The sequence below is a fragment of the Ambystoma mexicanum genome, chromosome 5q (assembly GCF_040938575.1).
Source record: "Ambystoma mexicanum isolate Mex_15411 chromosome 5q, UKY_AmexF1_1, whole genome shotgun sequence".
Lineage (NCBI taxonomy): Eukaryota > Metazoa > Chordata > Amphibia > Caudata > Ambystomatidae > Ambystoma > Ambystoma mexicanum.
In genome coordinates, this window is record NC_090933.1 from 214578501 (window position 1) to 214601553 (window position 23053).

General features: G+C 46.8%; 1 protein-coding gene across 1 annotated transcript in view; it reads left to right on the top strand.

Annotated features, from left to right (window-relative positions):
- The window catches only part of LOC138497339 (cytosolic non-specific dipeptidase-like), a 221281-nt gene that overhangs the window by 190381 nt on the left and 7847 nt on the right, over positions 1 to 23053 (top strand). The window contains exon 10 of the mRNA XM_069620735.1: positions 3690 to 3831. Coding sequence (XP_069476836.1) covers positions 3690 to 3831 — 142 coding nt within the window. The remainder of the gene's footprint in view (positions 1 to 3689; positions 3832 to 23053) is intronic.

Here is a 23053-nt window from a genome sequence, read left to right on the forward strand (position 1 = left end):
CTCACTTCGACCACTGTTGGTAACTGTAAAGATGGATGTGGAGCCTACACCCTGTAAATAGCATCTGATTTCTGTTAATATCTTTTCTGGTAACTAACCAGCTCTATTGGTACTTGTTTTTGTAGAGCGCACGTATACCACAAGCGGCTTCTCGATGCGGCCCCAGGTAACCTTCTCGTATACCACGAGCAGCTTCTTCATGCAGGCCCAGGTTACCTTCTCATATACCACGAGCAGCTTCTTCATGCTGGCCAAGGTTACCTTCTCATACCACAAGCGGCTTCTTGAAGCTGCCCCAGGTTACCTTCTCATATACCACGAGCAGCTTCTTCATGCTGGCCCAGGTTACCTTCTCGTATACCACGAGCAGCTTCTTCATGCAGGCCCAGGTTACCTTCTCATATACCACGAGCAGCTTCTTCATGCTGGCCAAGGTTACCTTCTCATACCACAAGCGGCTTCTTGAAGCTGCCCCAGGTTACCTTCTCATATACCACGAGCAGCTTCTTCATGCTGGCCCAGGTTACCTTCTCGTATACCACGAGCAGCTTCTTCATGCAGGCCCAGGTTACCTTCTCATATACCACGAGCAGCTTCTTCATGCTGGCCAAGGTTACCTTCTCATACCACAAGCGGCTTCTTGAAGCTGCCCCAGGTTACCTTCTCATATACCACGAGCAGCTTCTTCATGCTGGCCCAGGTTACCTTCTCATATACCACGAGCGGCTTCTTGATGCTGCCCCAGGTTACCTTCTCATATACCACGAGCAGCTTCTTCATGCTGGCCCAGGTGACCTCATCATACCACGAGCGGCTTCTTGATGCTGGCCCCAGGTTACCGTCTACAAATTTCTGCCATGAACAGCAAATACCCACTAAGCTCTTTGCTTTAAATTTGCCATAGTAGTACAACACCGCCGTGAAAATCCATGACACTTCTAATTAAGTTGTTTCCAATGAACAGTCTACATGGCCATTGCTTCTTTCAAGAAGCTTAACATGCTGCAGAGGTAACGTTGAGGAAACCGTATAGAGAGGAAAATGAACACACGTATTGCAAACATAGCATAGTCTACTAGCGCAAATATGGCAGCTACTCGGGGCAGAAATCACAATCCGGCTCAAACTATTGCCATAGGACATTAGGCTGATGCAGGACGTGCCAGTCCGACAGGTTAGTGTGGACTATTTTTATGGGCCAGTTTGATCACTTAGTGCACTATGACACTGGTAGGGATGGTCAGTGTAGCCAATGCCACGTAAAATGCACCATTTGCTGCAAATGTTTCCTGCATTGGAATTCATGTAAACGTTTTGATGCGATAAGTCGCACATTTATTAAGGGACATTATTTGTTTTTGGTGCCTGGGCGTTCTGTTTCATTGTATTGTACTCATTTATATCGGCCAGAAGTCCAGGTATGGGAAAGTTCTCAGAAGAGGCTTAAGATGCGTGTGTGAATTTTGCCAAGGTTAGGAATTCGGGTGGGGGGAAGGAGGGCCGACTGGCTAGGCTGAAGTAAACCACCCAATACGTCAGGCATGGGGATGGATGCTGAGGGAGGTCACAACAGAGTGCTAGTGCAGGAGACTCATTTACCCAGCTAGACCGAAATTTGTCATAGGTTGTCGCTGTATTCTAATGGCAGAGGTGTTGAGGCAAGTCTGGTATTTCATTGCAAAGCAGTAACGTGACCCGCTGGACTGAATTTGTCGTAGCTGCATTCTAAAGTGAATGGATGGATAGCCGTACCTTTGCAAGATGTCCACCGAAGTGGTGCATTTATATATACCTCAAGCTCAGATAGAGTTTATCTTTGATGTCGCTGTGTCAGCCGATCTTCTGTGGGGAAGAAAAAGCCAGCCACCTTTTTGTAGACTTTTTAGGCGCTATGGACAGGATACCCTCAAGTATACCAAGTACAATAGACTGGCTGTCCTAGAACATCTTCTATGGGGGATAGACAGGCTACCATAGAAACTAGGATAATGGGATTCTCTAAGCGCAATAGACAGGTTACTTTTATAGTCTTACTTCATATCTTCCAAGTTCTACAAACGCTAACCAGAGGAGTGTACTAAGTGTGATATCAAGGAACCTGCATGTAACCTCTGTGTGTTACAATGGTTAACTTAAGCAGATATAAGTACAATAGAGGGTTACCAACATATATCTTCGAACGCCAAGGGCGGGCTAATCATGAACAGGCATACATTCTCTAAGTGTAACACATGTGTAAACCTGCATGTGCTTCTATGTCTGTGTGTATAAGCAGGCTAATATCAAGAAACTGTAAGGTACAAAGGCCCCGGAGCAGTGACAAGTTATCCTGACAGATCTTTCAGCACAGAAGGGACAGTTCTAATACATCTTCTTAGTGCAATTATCGGTTTGTTCTCAAAGGAATTCAGGTGCATTGGGCCGGTTCTCCCTATGATCTTCAGAGTGCTGGGGATAGCCTAAAACATCTGCATAAATGGACAGGCTAGGGAGAGAGTGCTACACCATTCGTACCCGACCTAAAATTCGAGTGTCACATTTCCTACCCACAACTATCCATCTAAGTGTGTCTAATTTCCTACTCCCCAAATCCATCTGTGTGTCACATTTCCTACCCCCAAAAATCCAACTAAGTGCACCAAATTTCCTGGCCTCAAAAATCAATCTAGGTGCATCTCATTTCCTACCCCCAAAGTCCATCTTGGTGTGTCACATTTCCTACCCCCAAAAATCCAACTAGGTGCACCACATTTCCTAACCCCTATTCCATCTAATTGAACATTCTGAGTGCTTTTTTGGCTATCCCATTAGATATTTGACATGAGAAGGGCTACCAGTATGGGTCCTGTAGGTATGCAAGCAAGGCGGGTGTAAGGATGGGACCCAGTGCATATTTCATGTGCATGTTCAATGCAAGGTCAATAGATACTTATTTACAGAATCTACAACCAGCGCTGGCAGCAGTATGGTTGCTATGCTCAGAGCCAATCATTTACTTGGGGAATTCTTTCTGTGCGTGTATGGACTGGAACAGTGATTCCTCTTAGATGGGTATCGTTCGCAGCCATGGGAAGGGGCAAGCGATATAGGTTCTCCAAACTGAGCATGGGTATTGCACAGCTCCCGGGGATAATCCAGCCACCTTTAATTCATCCCAGTGGACCCTGCTCTCCATCTTTAGTCAGAGTAATAGCCGTATAGTAATACTATGTACATGAGAAAGGCAGTCAGTGAAATGTTGTGAAGCCTTATGGAGGAATTAGTTTGGCACTTTTAGAAATTTTTCTTGGCAAATGTTTCGGTTTTTCATGGTTTTCTTTGTTCATATCAATCCAAGGACAGCATGTTGGAAGTCTGTTCTCCTTCTGCCGCTGCTCCTCTCTTCAGTGCTTTACACTATGCATCACTATTTTGCTAGACACCTTTGCAAGTGTGAAAATCCTTGTGTAGCCCTAAAGTTTGAAGATTATAAAGGTTATTTTTGATGGGTGTAATGTTATTACCCCAGGGCTTAATTCCTGTACAGTGTTATTTGATAGTAGCAATGCAGATAGTTGCATGTTGCCACCCACACTTCCTCAATAGTTTCTAGCTGCCATCATCAATGTGTTTAACTTGCCCAGCTGTTCACTTTGACCAATGAGCAGGTTTATTTTAACCCTACGTTTCCTGGTATTTCTTTTGTCTAGGTGACTGATTACCTGAATATGAAATTTGCAGAGCGCAATAGTCCTAACAAGGTGAAGGTGACCATGGTGATTGGCGCAAAACCCTGGCTCTCGGACATGAATGAACCACAGTATTTGGCCGCCCAGAGAGCTGTTACCAAAGGTCTGTTGTGGGTGGGAGGTGGTGGAGGATGCGTCCTTTGCATGTCGCATGTGAGTGATGTCATTACCAACACACCTTTCTTCCACGTCCCAGTCCCTAATTCTGAGCTGATGTCACAGGAGCCCTTTTCTTCCTTCCTTTTTTCCTTCCTTCCTTTTTTGGTCACCCCTCTCCCAGCGAGTGGTATAACCCTCGAGTTCCTCCATCCCTCTTCCTTGCCTCTTTCTGCATAATGTGGGCTGAAGTCCAAGAGAGGGGTGAGGGAGCAGGGAGGCGAGGGGTGGGCATTAGGACTGTGATGAGGAAGATTAGCAATAGAAATAATGATCACCAGTAAATAACCCAGGTATTGGCACCTCGGGTGCAACGTGTGGCTGCAAGAGTGCATATTTAATTGTGACTCTCGCTTTATAACATATGATCAAGATATAAACAGTCTGAAATCATAAAACAATCAAAAGTAGATGTGCACTGATGTAAAGATGTCTGATTACAACAAAACAGACGCTTGGAACGATTGGAGACTACAAAAAGTTGATAGACTTCACAACTGATAAGCAGACTTTTCTGTCTCCCAATAAATGTGTGTACAATCTTGTCAAAGATAGGTTTTCTAACCCCTGTTAAACTAAAACATTCTCAGTAGAATTTAATATCAAAAAGAAGTTGCCCACACATCACAAACAACTAAAGTGTGGCATGCATGCAGTATTTAGAGTTGCCAACTCACCCAAGTCATTAGGTTTACCTTATCCAGTGTTGACCTTTTAGCCAAAAGCACTGTGCACTCTGTGTAGTCATTATTGTCAGGACTGCATAAAAGTAAGTCTGGGGATAGTTGGCAAGTATGAATGTTAGAGCATTGATTAGCGCACAGTGAGTGTTACTAGTTCCATGTTCATTAAATTAACATTGCACGTTTCTCATGACTGCAAATTATTTTCCGCCATCATAAAGACACTTCACTTTTAGCTGCAAAGCTCCAGTAGACCTCAGGAGGAGTTATCGCTTGTGATAATGACCATTCCCCAAATTATAGGCACTGGCTTTGCCTCCGGCAATATTTTGGGAGTGGGCCATTATCCCATGATAATGACCCCCATCTCTGTCTACAAGGGTTATTTACAGACCACAATCTAAGCACTGTGAGCCCACCAGCAACAGGTGCCAGACCACGATTACCCTTGCTGATCCCTCGTCCCCACAGTTACTTATTCTGCCAAGACCCTCTATAACCTCTATCCTTTGTTCTCCACTAATGCCATCAGCCACTTCACTGCCATTATTCTATCACCTGAAAAAAGATAAACTGACTTTGCATCCACAGCGGCCAAGCAACATTTGTTCGGCAGCCATCTTGTAATGGGAATTTAGTTTCCTTGAACATCTTTTCGCTGCTTCCCAAGAATTGCATGAAGTAGAAAAAAGAGGGTCAAATGTAGACAGGTGCGTTGCTAATAGCAATATTCCCTCGGGAGTTGTAATATCGCTCAGCTTCTCCTTGGGCATTACCTTGAGGGCGAGGTTATTCCTGATCATTATCCCTCTTTCTAGAATGCATCATTATTTCTTTAATACTGGTCTGTAGACACCCACAAAGTAAACGTGCCACATTTTGCAATTTGCCCCTTTTTCAGTCCGCTGAGCGCCGCTCCACCCAAGTGTAACTTCTAGAACTACAGTTCATTATAATGATAGCCTCCCTCCCGCTAACCACAGTCCTTCTCTGATGTGAGTGTGATGTTTTCCACTTCTACGGCATAGCATTATCACAGAAAGGGAAGGTGAACGCAATAAAGAATGTACAACTTTAGGAAGTTAGGATACACTAATGACCAAAACGGCCGCCCCACCTGGGGGAATAAGCCTTCCTACCTTATGGGGTACACAATATACTATTAAAGAAAAGCTATACATATACATCACATTAAGGGAACTGAATAGTATTACTCCATCTCTAAATTTCTAAACCACACATTTAATATTGATTTTATTAAACATGTATGCACATACAAAGACGCAATATAATAAATAGAAAGATAAAATCCATATAGTAGAAAAATAATGAATCTCTTGAAACATAGCACACGTATTAAAACCGAAAGTGCCATTCTGCACTACTTTGTTGCCAAATATTGGGAGCAATGGGCTAGGGCTAGTGGAGGAGCATAGACTTGCATATTGTTTGTACATTGCCCCCAATATTTGACAACAAAGTAGTGCATAATGGCACTTTTGGTTTTAATACGTGTGCTATGTTTCAAGAGATGCAAGTGGGATTTACCAGGTGATGGGCGCTATGGAATAGATAGATATGGATAACGTTACATAGAGAATGTGTGACTACCGCACCTCCTTAGTTGCAGGATAGTCCCGACCTGCACAAGCAATATGAACAGAAAGTTGAGTAGGGAGTGTGCGCTGTCACTAATTCCGAAATGTAAATGGATCAGTCAACAATCAAAATTTAGATGCCCTTGTCGGGTAATATGTTAAATTGTAAACATGTGGGTCTTATTAGTTGCCCCATGCCAAAGCAACCATTAACACAAATGGTCTTATTTTTTGCCCAAAGAACAGCAGCCCATTCAGATGCTATTAACAGCCCATTCAAAAGCCAACACGTGTTTCGACCCTCTTGGGTCCTTTTCAAGGCTGGGCCTATTTAACACAAACAATACATTCAGTTCACTTGAATGCTTTTCAAGGCTGGGCCTATTGAACACAGACTCAAATTATTTCAGTTTCAAAATCACAGGTCTTACAATGTCCCTGATTGTTCAAGAAATAAAAATACCCATTGGTCTTAGTTCATAAAGAACATTCTGTGGAGGGGAGGGAAGGGGAAGGAAAATGACGGAAGGAACAGATATAAAGAAGTCACATGTTGAAAAAGGCGCGTGATGGAAATTTTTCAAAGAGGTTGCACACATTAACCAGCATTGATTGGTTACCAAAGGATTGATCAACATCAAATATGTAGGCATTCCCAATGTCAACGTCCAATAGACAGCGATTCACAAAGTGTTGTCCCCCATGACATGTTTCAATTTTAGATTCAGTGCATATTTCAGAAAGTGTCATAAAACAAATCAGAAGGGGGGGAAAAAGAATAAAGAAAACCAAAACAAAGAAAACAACGTCAGTCCATTGTATTGTTATTTTGACTTTTTTAGAATTGGGGTGAACCCTGTGATACAATGCAATATCACCCAAGTGTGCTTAGTACACTACAGGTACCTATCTCCAAAAACCAGTGGTTATCATCCCCAAAGTAGTATCCTAGAAGTGCATGCTACATGATCCTTCCACCTCTAGACTTAGTGTACAATCTGTCTAATGGGGAACTCTCTCAAAACCTTCTCTCTTTAATAAAGGTCTTTCGTTTGCACCAAGTGTCAAGTCTAATCTTATTGAATTTCAAATAGACCTTTATAAATTTGTGAGAAAACTGAAGCTTCAATTCTTTCACAACCAAACCAGGACTTTCCGTCCAGTAGACAGACAGGCAGCTGTAAGTCGATTTACCATAGCAGATATTGAAAACACGCAATTAGCATTGTCTTTAGCTACCGAACCGGTACCTTCAATTGAATCCATTCAGCAGGAATTGGGCATCCACCAACGTAATATGGAACTGGATGAGCTTAAGAACAGATCAAAATTTGTACCATTAACACACAATGAAAATGTTATTGACACCTTCTATCAGGCAATTACTAAAGATATTCATGGATATATGGATCACACCAACAGGGGTTTTTCTAGCCTCAAACTAAGCAAGTCTGAACAATTGGCACTTACACAATTGGCTAGCGATAGGAGCATTGTGATAAAAGAAGCAGATAAAGGGGGGCAATATAGTTATATTAAATACCTCTGACTACGTACATATGGGTAACTTACACCTCAGTACCCCTGGATGTTGACGTTATCAGAAACGTCAATGTAACCCCACCATGCACACAGTCCTTGAATTGAACACCCTAATATCCTACTGGTTTTCTCGGGGCTTACTATCTGAAGAAGAAAAGAGCTTTTTAGCTAGACCTCATCCCACGATTCCAACAATTTACTTCTTGCCTAAAATACACAAGGTCTTTTGGAAACTACCTCAGGTTCGGCCCATCATGAGTGGGATTGGTTGGGCGACAGAGGGTCTGGCACAATATATTGACGTGGAGGCAGAGGCACTCTTGTAGCCCGCTTTCTCCACTGAAAAGCAACCTTCAAATCCTTGCACAATATATTGACGTGGCGTGGCGCCACAAAGCAAAGTAATTTTCTTTTTAATTAAAGACAATTAGCACCGGCGTAGGAAACGACACAGGTGCTTATGACCATATTGAAAAGGAACCTGGGCTGTATTTGGTAGTATCATCAAGGGGCCCTCATTAAAGGACCTCGTAGCATAAGCCCCAGGCGGTTACAACCCAAAACGGCCCGGTGCAACAATCAGCTGCAGTTCAATGCAGCGAAACTGAGCTCCTTTTGTTTGGACCTAGGAAGTGGGGCCTGACTGCTAAGAAATCACTCAGCCCATGTATCCTCGGCGAGGAGTCACAATATGCCACAAAAATTAAGAACTTGGGCTGTGTGTGGCAGGAGAATTTGAGGAGTGAAGCACAGCTGGGGGCTAAGGTCCAGGCAGTTTATAATTCCTTGCGGATGCTCTGGAGTGTATTGCCATTCATACCTGTGGAGGATCATGCGGCTCTAGTGGGGGCTATCACAAACACTCATTTGGATTACTGCAATAGTCTGATGGGCATCCCGGCCAAACAACTGTGCAGGCTGCAGAAGGCCCAAAATGCTGCGGTCAGACTGGTAGGCCGGCTTCGGAGAAGGAATCATGTCTCCCCATTGCGCAGAACTTTGCATTGGTTGGCAGTGGAAGACCTGATCAAATTTTAAAGTGGCGTGCCTGATCTTCAAGTGTCTAAACTGGTTGGCCCCGGAGTACCTCAGCTCTAATATAACCCGTCAAAGTTGCTGCGTTCAGAGGAGCAGCTATTGCAAAGTGTTCCTCGCACATTGTGTGTTTCCAGAGGTGAGAGGAGATTTGGGGTTTTTGGGCATAGACTCTGGAATGAGCTTCCCTTGGAGATTAGGGGCTGCCATATACCACTTCAGTTCCGTAAGGCACTTAAAACCTTCCTGTTTAAATAGGACTAGGTTGGCTCATTGGGGGGTTCATTTACATCGGTCGGCCACTCCTATGTTATAGTAGTCTGTTATCATGTGCGCCTTTATACAGTTAAGGCTGTCTGGAGCGCAATATAAATCTTCAAATTCACAATCAAATTATGGCCATATTACATGCCAAAAGAATTCTTAGGAGGTACTCTCCAAAGCTCTACTGAAGTGATCTGTAAAGCCTACCATGCAATGACCTGGATTACTCAATCAATATTTAATCACATTTCTCCATTATGTTAGCAACATTTAAAAACATGTACCATATCTCATAAAATTCACAAAGTACAAGCCCAAAATAATAAAGCAGCTTTAACAAATTCATACAAGCTCTAAAGAAAAAATGGGATAATTACAATTAATTATATACAATTTAGCTTCCATGCTTACGTAAACAATGATACATCTTCAAGGACTCCCATTTTGCAGGCACACTTTGTGCTTCCTTCTTCACACCTTCGTTTGAGGGGTGGGTACATTTAAACATAGCATCAGCCTCCTGCATTCTGGGGTCTTGTTTTTGGTCATCTGCATCCCTCCCCATCAGACAAGCTCTTGTTTTAAGAGCTATTTTGAGTGGACTTAGTGTGCCAAAGGTAGTTATCCCAGCCCCTATCCCAATGGACAGTGCCGTACAACCCCCCCACCCATACCACAAGTATTTTTCTTTTCCAGGGGAGGCTGCAATTGTGCTTACATTGAAATTCATTTTAAATTAGCTGAAAATCCCAGATATGCTTTTTAAAAATACGTTAACAATCTTAACTGGGCCAACACCTTCGAACTAAACATCCCAAATTCAACTCATAAAGTGCTACCATGGGCACCTGACAGGAGACCTGCTATTTGACACAGGAATTTATTTGGCAACCCCTCCAGGACATGACAGTTCAAACAGCCCCAGATTTTGCTGCCATAAAAAATCATGGATCAGACCTTTGTCTTAGATACCTCCAGGCAATTGTCCAATCTGAATGCCCAAGACTTGAAATAACATTTTAACTAGCACTTTATTGTATTTGCTATATGCCCAAACCCGGAGGTATCATGGCGTAGGTTACAGAAAGCTTGAAATCTCTGGTTACAGTGAAAGAATAGTTACACACCAATAGAAGGCAAAGAAACAATATATACAGGGTTAAAGATTGACACAGTAGTTTTAGAGCGCAGTCCGGAGCCTGTTTGTAGATACGTTTCCGGCGCACTAGTCTAAACTGCAGGGGGAGAGGGACAGGAAAAACAATGCTGGTCTGGATAGTGTAATTCTGATCCTAGTATTTATTAAAGAGCCATGTTTTTAGGATTTTCTTGAATCTTGGGTGTGATTGCTCGCTTCTCAAAGTCTCTTTGAGGGAGTTCCAAGTTTTAGGGGCTAAGACCTGAAAACTACACCGCCCCTGCCCTCGTACATTGGAAATGTGGGACGTGGAGTTGGGAGCTGTTATTAGATCTCAGGGTTCTTGTTGAGTTATTCAGCATCACTGTATTGGTGAGCTATATGGGAGATGTTTTAGCAAAGCATTTTTGTGATACAGAGTTTTGAAGAGTATTCTCGCCTTTGTCATGCCACTCACCTGGGGTATGGGGCGCGGTGCTGGACGCATCTGCAGGTCCCGGCGCTTCCCATCCTGGCGCATCTACCCCCGATATAGGTTGGGGGGCCCTCGGTCATTTGCGGCTCATGCCGCTTCTGGGTTTTCCCGTTTGCATGGTTCGCGCAGGCGCGGAGGGCCGTCTTTCGCCCTCTGCGCATGCGCAGTCCACAGAGCGCTTGGGAAGTTGCAGGCTTGCTTCCCAAGCCTCGTTCTGGGCGCGTCAGCACCCGGGGACGGCGCAGATTGCGTTCCAAGCCTCCCGGGTGCTGCCTGCCCTATATTAAGGGCCAGTTTGTTGGAACAAACCGCGTCTCAACGCGGTTTGTTTTCGGATCGCGTCCTCGCCCGTGTTACTCTTTAGTAACACCTTGTCCAGCCTTCTAGTCCTTGCTCCTCGTCCTTCCCTGTTAGTTCCTTCCTGTTCCTGTTGGTCCCCCGGTTCCTTGTCCTGCCCCAGGGGTCCTTCTCCTTCCAGCCCCCTTTTGCCTGTCTGCTCCTCTCCTTGTTCAGCTTCTGGAGCCTGATCCTTCCTTTTCCCTTGCTTATTAGTTCGGTTTCTTGCCTCCTGCCTTCCTGTGTTCTCCGCCTCTTCCACCTGCTTCCTCCCCTGCCATTTTTCATCCATCGGACTACTGCTACTACTGGAGCATTGCTTTTGCTACTATCCGTGGATCCATCCAGTCAAGACCCGCCTTCCCTGTCAGTGCTTGCACTGTCCCGACGCCATGCAAATCAGGGAAGTGCGCATCCATGGCGTTGGGAGCCGGCACACCGCTAACCTTGTTTGATTTCAGGGTTGGTGTTGCGCTGGTTCCTCGCGTCACACATTCAGCAACCATCAGTCGGACAGCCTGGCTACTTCACCACGACCATCAACTGGAAGTTCAGGTACTCAGCGCCCACGAGACGCTTTCCTTAACAGATTGAGACGCCTGCCTTCTGATTTTGAGATGGATGAATCCCAGGAACTCAGGGAAGAGATGCGGGCCCTTCGAGCCGAGATGACTGCACTCCATCAAGAGAACATTGGTCTGAGACAGTTGGTGGCACAAGGTACCGGGACTACACCTCAGGGTGAAGGTGCAATGGCTCATACTGCACCAATCAAATTCGATGGTGATTCAAGACGTGTGGTCGAGTTTTGTAATCATTGTAGGATACACTTCCTCTTCAGGTCCACTTACTTCAACTCTGACAAGGCCAAGATCGGGTATATTCTGGGTAATTTGACTGGGAACGCACTTGCTTGGGCAACGCCTTTGGTGGCTGCCAATAGTCCCATTCTCAACGATTTTGCAGCGTTTGAAAAAGCATTTCTAGAGGTTTTTCAATCACCCAATCTGGCCTCCGCGGCACAGAATCAATTGATGGACCTCAAGCAGGGAGCCATGGACATAATAGCTTATATTGGCCGCTTTCGGCAATTGGCCACCGATTCCCAGTGGCCTGAAGTAACCCAAAAGACTCTGTTTCGTCGGGGATTGAGAGAAGAATATAAAGACGAATTATTACACATTCCTGAGCCCGACACCCTTCAACAACTTGTGGAACAAGTTTTGCGGATCGATCACAGACTAGCAGAATGAAGAGGAGAGAGACGTCGAACCGAGAGGTTGTTTTCCAGACCCACAAACACGTCTACTGGGATTCCTGGGTCTTCGGAATCCGGTCCAGAACCCATGCAGTTGGGGGCTGTTAGGGGTCCGTTATCCGAAGCAGAACGGAAACGCCGAAGGTCTCTAAGACTATGTTTGTACTGTGGAGCCGCTGGGCATTACTTGGGTACCTGCCCTTCACGCCCTCAAAGGAAGTCGGAAAACTAAAAGACCTGTCGTCTATTGGAAAGGCAACGACAGGTCTCTCTTCGCCTCTAGTCCTTTCCGGCCTCTGCTCCTTGCTTCAGCCCATGCAACCTGCTGTTTTATTAGTTCTGGAGATCAAATTGACATGGTTAAGCAAAGAGGTGAAAGTTCTCGGCTTATTGGACTGTGGAGCTTCTGGTAATTACATCGATGAAGACTTCGCAGCAAGGCATGGTATACCTTTGTTTTCCCGGAAGAATGTTCTGCCAGTGGAGGTGATTGATGGGACTCCTTTATCTTCGGGGCCTATACGTCAACATACCATGGGTCTATTTGTCCAGATTAAGGAACATGGTGAGAGAATCGCCCTGGACGTCATCAAATCACCATCATATTCAGTGGTTTTGGGTTTACCGTGGCTGCTATGCCACAATCCCACCATCGATTGGGGAACACGCACTTTGGTTTTTGCTTCCGCTCATTGCCTTCAGAATTGTTGTTTGCCTGACAGGTCTCAGAACATCGTCATCTCCACACCTCTTGCTAGAAGCAATAGTCCACCTGGTCTTTGCTCATTGCTGCCCATTCCTCAAGTGTACGATGACTTTAGGATGGTCTTTTCCGAGCCTGGGGATATACCTCTACCTCCTCACAGAACATTCGATTGTTCTATTGATTTGATACCAGGTTCGGTAATACCTCATGGGAAGATTTACGCCTTGTCCTTAAACGAGAAACAAGTCTTACAGGAATATCTGGATGACTGCATCAAAAAAGGATACATAGCACCTTCGAAATCTCCTGCTGGTTTTCCTTTATTCTTTGTGAAGAAGAAAGAAGGTACTTTACGTCCTTGTATTGACTACCGCCAATTGAATGATATTACGCGAAAAGACAGATACCCACTGCCATTGATCCGGAATATCATGGAATCGCTTCGAACAGCTAAAGTCTTCACCAAGTTAGATCTCCGTGGAGCTTATCTGATCCGGATAAAGGAAGGCGATGAATGGAAGACGGCCTTTAAAACACCATCCGGGCATTACGAATACCGGGTAATGCCATTCGGTTTATGTAATGCCCCGGCGGTCTTCCAGCGCTTTATGGACCACGTATTTAGTGACCTGATTGGCATCTCAGTTTGGGTATACCTGGATGATATCCTCGTTTTCTCTGTTTCCCAAGAACAACACGTGGAACACGTACGAGAGGTCCTTCGACGGTTGTCCCAGAATCAACTGTACGCAAAAGCAGAGAAGTGCTCTTTTCACAAGGGAAGCATGGAGTTCTTGGGCTATGTAATCAGTGGATCAGGCGTCTTCATGGATCCCGCTAAGATACGATCCATTCAGGAATGGAACCAACCTCTCGATCTGAAATCTCTGCAACGATTTTTAGGGTTCGCCAACTTTTATCGACAGTTCATACCCCATTTCTCACAGCTTACGACTCCCTTAACTCGATTAACCAGCAGCAAAGTACCTTTTCTTTGGGATTTGCAGGCTACCATGGCCTTTGACACCTTGAAAAAATCCTTCAGCACAGCACCCATTCTGTGTCATCCCAATGACGAGACACCATACATCGTAGAAGCAGACGCTTCCGATTTCGCTATTGGTGCTGTTCTCCTGCAGAAGCAATCCGAATCTGGCATGGAACATCCTGTGGCATATTTCTCCCGTAAACTCACTCCCAGTGAACGGAACTATGCCGTGATAGAGAAGGAGCTGTTAGCCATAAAAGCAGCATTTGAAGAATGGAGGCATCATCTCCTCGGAGGACGACATACGGTGGAAGTTCGTACCGACCATCGCAATTTACAGTATTTACGTTCTCTTCATTGCCGTACCTCTCGCCAAGCCCGATGGGCCTTCTTTTTCTCTCACTATGACTTCCACATAACCTACATTCCTTGTGCTCAGAACTTGAAGGCAGATGCCTTATCCCGTTCCATGGAAGGAGACGTTAAGAGCGACTGTAATAACAAGCCATTGATCTCTCCGAAGCATTTTCTACTTACGCTCACCCCTCATCTCCAGACAATAGTACAAGACACCCGAATAGATCCAGCTCGGTCGAGTCTCTTGAAACGACCACAGATCACCGAACGCAATGGGTTGCTTTTTTATCGGAACAGATTATACATACCCACTGTCTCTCTTCGGACTCTTGTACTTCACGGGTTCCATGGTTCCCGAGTGGGTGGACATCGTGGCATAAAAGCCACTCAAGAACTAATATCCAGGCAATTCTGGTGGCCAGGCTGGACTGAAGAAATCGAGCGGTATGTCAAGAGTTGTCCTATGTGTGCCCAAACCAAGGTTCCAAGAAAAAAGCCATTGGGGTTACTTCATCCCACAGAGATACCTCCATACCCATGGCATACCATTGCCGCAGATTTCATCGTGGACCTTCCTCCGTCTGATGGATATACCTGCATTATGGTGGTAGTAGACTGCTTTACCAAGACTGCCCATTTTATCCCATTCCCCAGGATACCCACAGCGTCCCAGATGGCTTTAGCGTTCTTCCAAGAAATTTATAGGTTACATGGACTACCAGAGAAAATCATATCCGACCGTGGATCCCAGTTTCTGTCCTCTTTCTGGAGTCAGTTGTGCAATCATCTAGGCATTCACAGAGCCTTGAGTTCGGGTTATCATCCACACACCAACGGCCAGACTGAGAGAACTAATCAAACATTGGAACACTACCTTCGGTGCTTTGCTAATGCCACTCAGACCAATTGGAAAACACATCTGGTTCTTGCCGAAGCCTCTTATAACAATACAAAACATTCCGCTACCGGATTTAGTCCGTTTTTCTGTTCTTTTGGTCAGCATCCTAAATTGGTGCCTTTTCATCCTGTACCACCCAGTGCAGTTCCATCTGCTGATCATCTGGTTGTTACTCTCCAGAAGCAACATTCGTTGGCACGCAGAACTCTTGCAGAGGCACAGGAACGCATGAAACAACAAGCTGATAGGCGGCGCACTCCTGAACCCATACTCCATGTGGGTGATTTAGTATGGTTGTCCTCCAAAAATCTACCAGTGCGTAATCTTCCTACCAAATTGGCTCCCCGTTATTTTGGCCCATTCAAGGTTACCAAGCGTTTGTCCTCTGTAGCATATCGTCTACAATTGCCCCAGGCCTGGCGGGTTCATCCTGTCTTTCATGTCTCCCTTTTGAAGCCTTACGTGGTTGACACTTTCCAGCGATCCTTTTCCCGTCCCGCCTCTGTTGATGTCAGCGGAGTGCCTGAATTTGAAGTACAAGAGATCTGTGATTCGCGCATACGACGGGGTGTACTTCAGTACTTGGTAGACTGGAAGGGTTACCCTGCCTGTGATCGCACCTGGGAACCTTTCAGTCATGTGCATGCACCCCGTCTGGTGCGCGAGTTCCACCTCCGATTCCCTTGGAAACCTGGGTCCCCTGGCCTTTCTGGGAGGGTACATAGTGTCATGCCACTCACCTGGGGTATGGGGCGCGGTGCTGGACGCATCTGCAGGTCCCGGTGCTTCCCATCCTGGCGCATCTACCCCCGATATAGGTTGGGGGGCCCTCGGTCATTTGCGGCTCATGCCGCTTCTGGGTTTTCCCGTTTGCATGGTTCGCGCAGGCGCGGAGGGCCGTCTTTCGCCCTCCGCGCATGCGCAGTCCACAGAGCGCTTGGGAAGTTGCAGGCTTGCTTCCCAAGCCTCGTTCTGGGCGCGTCAGCACCCGTGGACGGCGCAGATTGCGTTCCAAGCCTCCCGGGTGCTGCCTGCCCTATATTAAGGGCCAGTTTGTTGGAACAAACCGCGTCTCAACGCGGTTTGTTTTCGGATCGCGTCCTCGCCCGTGTTACTCTTTAGTAACACCTTGTCCAGCCTTCTAGTCCTTGCTCCTCGTCCTTCCCTGTTAGTTCCTTCCTGTTCCTGTTGGTCCCCCGGTTCCTTGTCCTGCCCCAGGGGTCCTTCTCCTTCCAGCCCCCTTTTGCCTGTCTGCTCCTCTCCTTGTTCAGCTTCTGGAGCCTGATCCTTCCTTTTCCCTTGCTTATTAGTTCGGTTTCTTGCCTCCTGCCTTCCTGTGTTCTCCGCCTCTTCCACCGGCTTCCTCCCCTGCCATTTTTCATCCATCGGACTACTGCTACTACTGGAGCATTGCTTTTGCTACTATCCGTGGATCCATCCAGTCAAGACCCGCCTTCCCTGTCAGTGCTTGCACTGTCCCGACGCCACGCAAATCAGGGAAGTGCGCATCTGTGTCGTTGGGAGCCGGCACACCGCTAACCTTGTTTGATTTCAGGGTTGGTGTTGCGCTGGTTCCTCGCGTCACACATTCAGCAACCATCAGTCGGACAGCCTGGCTACTTCACCACGACCATCAACTGGAAGTTCAGGTACTCAGCGCCCACGAGACGCTTTCCTTAACAGCCTTAATAGGTAGCCAGTGAGCTTCTCTCCTCGTCTTAGAAATATGGTCAGATTTTCTGATGCCAAGTGCTGCTCTCAGTGCTTTATTTTGTGGGAGTTGAAGTTTCACGAGATTTGTGTTGGAGTCTAGTAATAGCACATAGCAATAGTCTAGTTTTGACAAAATTAGTGCACGGGTTTTGTGGGGTCACAAATTGGTGACTTAGTGCTGTTTGGCCATGTAAAATGTGGCTGATGAGAGAGTATTGATTGATTTTAAAATGTTTTTATTGGCATTTATAGTGCACATCAACCATTTGCTACTCATTTTACCATCACTGTCATATGTATATACCAACAAATTTAACAACAAATAACTTTGTGACAATAACAAACTCTCTTCATTTCCAATTCTGCTCGTAAGAGCACTCATTCTTGTTCCCAGGTAAATCCTGGTGTCTAGGGCATCTCTGGGGGTCAGAGGGTGCTATTCCAGATTATCTCATTGTAATGGCCTAGCACAAGCTAGTTCTAGCCATCTTAGAAATGGAGTTCATTCATTCACGGGGGTTTGTCATCAGATGGGTGAAACATGTCCCAGATTAGCGTTTTCCAGTCCTCATATGCAGGGCTTGCCTCACCTCCCGCCTTGAATACTCCATCGCCCAATACCCGAGTTTCCGCCCCCGTCCAGTGGTCCAGCTCTTTGTGCCGTCTGGCATATTGTGGGCCCCGCATCGTTTTCCACGCCATTGCAATGGCACTTTTGGCCAGCACACATACCATGTCCATGAATTTAATTATATGTCTTATTTTACTTATTCTTGGGTAGGCCCCCAGGAGGCATTCTTTCGGTGGCCATTCATACCTCACCACCCCAGCCTTTCTGCATGCTCGTTCTATCTTGGCCCATAAGGACTGTGTTTTTGGGCACCCCCAGAACATATGCAACATTGCCGCTCCCCCTAGTCTGCACCAGGGGCACAATGGGTCTGCCTTGCGGTTGAATTTAGCTATTCTACTTGGTGTAATATAGGTCCTATAAAGGACATTTAGCTGAATCCACCTGAATCAGGCATTTCTTGACCATTCCCAGGGGTACGCCATGATCCTGTCCCATTCCTTTTCAGTTATACTAGTTACCAGATCTGTCTCCCACCACTGCTTTAACGTGTCAAGCTGACCATAAAGTCTGGACACTGGTTTCCACCCATCTCCCAGGTTGTGAAGCAGCGTTAGTACTGGTCCTGCCTCTGGTTCCCCTGGCCATTCCTTCCATTTGCCCTTCGCCCACTGTCTAATTTTCTGTTGCCATAGAAATTGCCCGTTATGTAGCCACCTCTTTCTCCACCATAGATTCAAACTCCCTGAAGACACCCTCCTCATATGCATCCCCCTAGGTGTAAATGCTGTATCTTTCCCATTGCCTCACTCTTGCCAGATCCGCTTTAACTGTACAGACATCAGCTGCAATTGGGGTCTCAGGCGAATAAGGATGTTCACATCCCACCAGTTTCAGGGCCCTGCTCCAAACCCTCCTGCACAGCTTTACAATCATTGGCGCCTCACTCAAGCACGCCAGTGGGACCCACAGTATTTCTTTCAGGCGTTAAAAGCCGTTTCATCAGCCTTGTTTCCGAGCTGGTCTCGTCTGCAAGCCACTTGGCCACGAAGCTGAGTTGCGCTGCCAAAAAATATTTCTCGAAGTCTGGTAATTGGACCCCACCCGCTTTGGATGGTAGCATAAATGTGTTTAAAGATAGCCTATGTCTGGCCACACCCCACAATAGCTCCCTCAATAACCTTTCCATTAGACGAAAGAAGGAGGGCGGTATATATTAGTGAACATTGTGAAAGAAGTATAGAAACCTCGGCATGACAATCATTTTGATGATGGCGACCCTGCCCATTACTGATAGCGGTAACATGGACCAGAACTTCATGGACTTCCTGAGCCCCCTTTATCGCCAATTCAGTATTGCCCCCGTGCATCTGTTCAGGTGTGTGCCAGATATTCACCCCTAAGTACCTGAATGAGTGCAGCTTCCATCTGAGTCCAACCTCTGGCAGATCCACCTCCTTTTAGCCTACCAGTCCCGCTAGTGGAAATACGCATGATTTCTCAGCATTGAAGCAGATCCCGGATACTCGCACAAAGTTCTGCAACACCTCTAAGATCGCTGGTACATTAAGGTGCGGGTCCCTTAAATACAGCATTACATCGTCTGTGTATAAGGACACTACATGGTATACTCCCCCCACTCTTATGCCCGCATCAAAGAATTGTTGCTTGATGTGTATATAGCTATCGGCTCTAAACCCAAAACATAGAGCATTGGCGACAGTGGGCAGCCTTGTCTGGTGCCCTGTTGGATGTCCCACAATGCCGACACCACCCTTCCAGTTTTCCCTCTGGCCACTGGTGCCCCATATATCACTTTAATCCACCCAGTATATAGAGTTGAACGCTTTAATGGCATCCAAGGAGATTACTGCTTATTGCTTTTGCAAGTCTTTTGTTTGTTTGCGCAATGATATGTTGCAGCCTTCGAAAGTCTATCCGCGTGTCTCGGCCTGGTATGAACCCGTTTTGGTCCCCATGTACTATGGTCCCTATGACCCTCGACAATCGTTTGGCCAGTATGGTTGTCAATATTTTTATATCATAGTTCAGCATTGCCAACAGCCTATATGATCCACACTCGTCCACGGGTTTCCCCGGCTTTGGTATTGGGAAACACTAACTTCTCCCTCGTGCTCCCCGGTAATGGCTTTGCTTTATATGCCTCCTTGAATACTTCATGCAGGACCGGGGCTAACTCCGAGCTGTATGCCTTGCAGAACTCAGGGGGCAACCCATCACTCCCAGGTGTCTTGCTAGTGGCTAGTGATTGAATCGCATCGCTTATGTCCTCGAACGTTAATTCCCCATCTCATATTTCCCGTTGGCCCCCATCTAGTGAGGACAAGCCTGTCTCTTCCAACGTGTCTAGTATATCACCCTGGGGAACCAACTTGTCATGGCGATACAGTTGGGAATAGAAATCCCTGAACACGCCATTAGTCGCCGTCTGCGACGTTTGCACCAGCCCTGCTGTGTCCTTAATTTCAGTGATCAAGTATTTCGGGTTTTCCCTCTTGCACAGCCACGCTAGTAACCCTCTGAGTGTGCCCTGGTAATCGAACTTTGCTAGTCTAGCCCAGGCATTCTGACAGTTATCCTTGGCTGCAGATAGTTTCAATTCCGCCTCTCTGGTTTTCTGGGCGCAAGCATCCATCTGTTTGATCTTCCCCTCGCCTGCCTCTAGTTCATTTCTCAGCAACTTTCTAATGCCCCCAGCGCTGGCAATGACTTCCCCTCTAACCACAACTTTCAGTGCCTCCCAGACAATATCCCAGCCCTTTACACTCCCCACATTATTATCCTTGTACTCCGCTTTTCTACTCCGGAGCCCTTCCCTGAAGACGCAATCCATCAGGGCATCTGTTGGCATACGCCACAGTTGTATGGGTGGACTAGGTCCCCACATCTTCCATTCCATAAGTAAAGGTGAGTGATCTGATATTGATCTGCCCAAATATGACACTGATTCAACTTCCCCTATTTTATTGCTACTATCAACAGTGAGGTGGGTCTCCAGCAATAGTGCTATGGAGACCATTTTTCTTTTCAGAAAGGATTTGATTCGGTTCCTGCGCATGTAGGTGCCCATCCCTCTGACATTCCATGTTAGCCCTTATCCCCGTCCCACCCTCAGATCGCTGCCAGCGGGTTTTAGTCCCCCATTCGTAGCTGTCTTTGCCCCCCCACCCTCTTCCCTGTCTAGCACCCATTTCCACTATGTCTCTTACCGTGAAGACTTCAGAACATTTCAAACAAGAACAAACCAAACTTAACCAACTGCACCCAGCAGCTGCTCCGTGAAAGCAATGCTCAGGTGCCCCCGCACCATCTTGGCCCATCTGGGACATCCTGTGTGGGTCATGGTGCTTCAGCAATAGGCCGACAGCAGTCCTTTCGCGGGGAAGCGCCAGCTGGCACAGGCCAGGTGGTCCAACAGTTCCCCCGTCCTTAAGATCCGTGTCCAGGTTACGATGGTTTCAAGTGTTCATAAATGCGTGATGCCGCAGGCATTTCTTCAAGATCTAAGGTCGCCAGCTTCTTCCACCCTATTTCAGCAGCTCTGGCTATGTTACAGTTTCTTCTCCTGCTGCCATGTTATGTTCTAGCCACATGGTGGCCGCCGCTAGAGTCCCCAGGAAAACAGCTCTCCCTTTGTACAGCACTTTGAGCCTCGACGGGTATATCAGCATGTACTTGAGGTTTAGCTGCCGCAGCCTGGCCTTAACCGGGAGAAAAGAGTTCCACGCTCTCTGTACCGCCAGGATGTAATCCGGGTAAATACCAATTTTGGCATTTGTCTCTCTTTATTTTGCCCCCTTCCCTTGAATAGCGCAGGATGATTTCTCTGTCTTCAAAGTTCAGGATCCTAGCTATCATAGGGCGGGGACGTGATCCGAGTGGTGGCCTTTTTTGTAAGGCTCTGTGGGCCCTTTCCACCGCAAACCCCTGCGAGAGTCGACCAGCACCTATCTCCTGCTGTAGTAGTGTTTCCACAAAGTTCATAGGGTTAGGGCCCTCCATCCCTCCAGGAATTCCCAGCAGGTGCACACTGTTGTGTCTGGAACACCCTTCCTTCAGCGTCTTCCGCCCTTTCTTCTAGCACTTTGTTTCTCCTCTCCAATTCCTGCACTCTACTTTGAAAGTCTTTCAGTGCTTCTGTCGTTTCCCTTAGCGCCGCCTCTGTGGTTGTTACACGCTCTGTAGGAATGCGCATATCTTGGCACATCAGCTGCATGTCCGACTTCTATTTTGATGTCTAGGAGCATAGTCCTGCAATAGCCTCTAGCACCTGTTTGTCTTTGTTTTCTTCTGGAGCCGTTTGTTCAGAGCAGGCCACAGCAGCATTCTGCCTCTGATCTTTTGGTTTGACTGCGGCAAAGGATTCCATGATTGTGGTTTTGTTCTTCCTGTTGGGTGTGGACGTAGCCTCCCAAAGTGATGACAGTCTGCGAAATGATGTACTGTTGGGCCTACTCCGGGCACGTGGTTGTCGACCAATTCTGTGGCCAATCTTCAGCGTTTGTACGTGGCTCACATACGAGATCCTGCTGTTTTATGTTAATCTGTGCAGGCAGGGAGGAGTATAAATTCGGGGGCCTCTATCCAGCCTTGCCATCCAATGCTCACCTCGCTTTTGTTTTTTTCCTTTGTTTTGGGGTGTTTTAAGGGCAAGACAGCATGCTCAATAGGTCAATGAATCTCTTAAATGGGTCAAAGGCCCTTCTTTTTGTTTTAAGGCTTTATTGCGCATTGTCACGCGTGCAGTGGCACCGTCCCGCCAGAGGGGTGTGTGTATCCCTTCAGGGCGATCCACTGAATGCCCCCAGATCTGCAAAAGGGCTCCAAGTGACACTCTGTCACTACACCCCAGGTACTGTTATGACCTCCTATTCGCGGATTGGCCTTATCATGTGAAGGGCTGCACCAACGTTCAATGCTGTTGCCTCTCTGAGTAAGCCCCGGGAGTACTAGGTTCCTAATTCTTCAACCTCCCAGGTTCCCAGTTATCCGTCACACTGGTGCCTCAGCCACTTGTCCTGGACCCATAACACCTCAGACAGTGTGCTCATGCCTCCCAGTTACTGCAGTCCAAAAACGTGTACTTACAGTGTGCCTCACGCTGTGTTGGGAATTACTGCGTATGATGGTCAAGGGATACAATTATGTATGCTGGAGCTCCGGAGGGCACTTACTCTTATCACGGCTCTCACTGCTGCAGGGTCCTGATCTGTTCCTATCTTTTCCCATCAATAGCGCAGGCCCGATCCCGTGCCCCAGTCCCTGCAGGGTCCTCGTGTCCGGTGAGCTCAGCTTGGTCGTCGCTCGGGGGTAGGGTCCGTGGAGTTCTCCCCCCACCTTTCCACTGCCGTTAATTTGTCTAACTTCTGCTCCTCTTCCGGAGCATTTTGTATTGGGCATCCCTCGTGTCCCACCCTGCTATGTCATTAGCACAGGTCTGGTTGCAGGGTAGGTGGGCAGCAATCCTAGGATCCCGTTGATGCGGTCCTCCGTATTATGCTCACTGCTTTTCCCAAATAACCAGCATTCTATTAAGTTTCTGTCTGGCCCTTCCCACTGAATGATGCACACAACGGACCGGGTTCA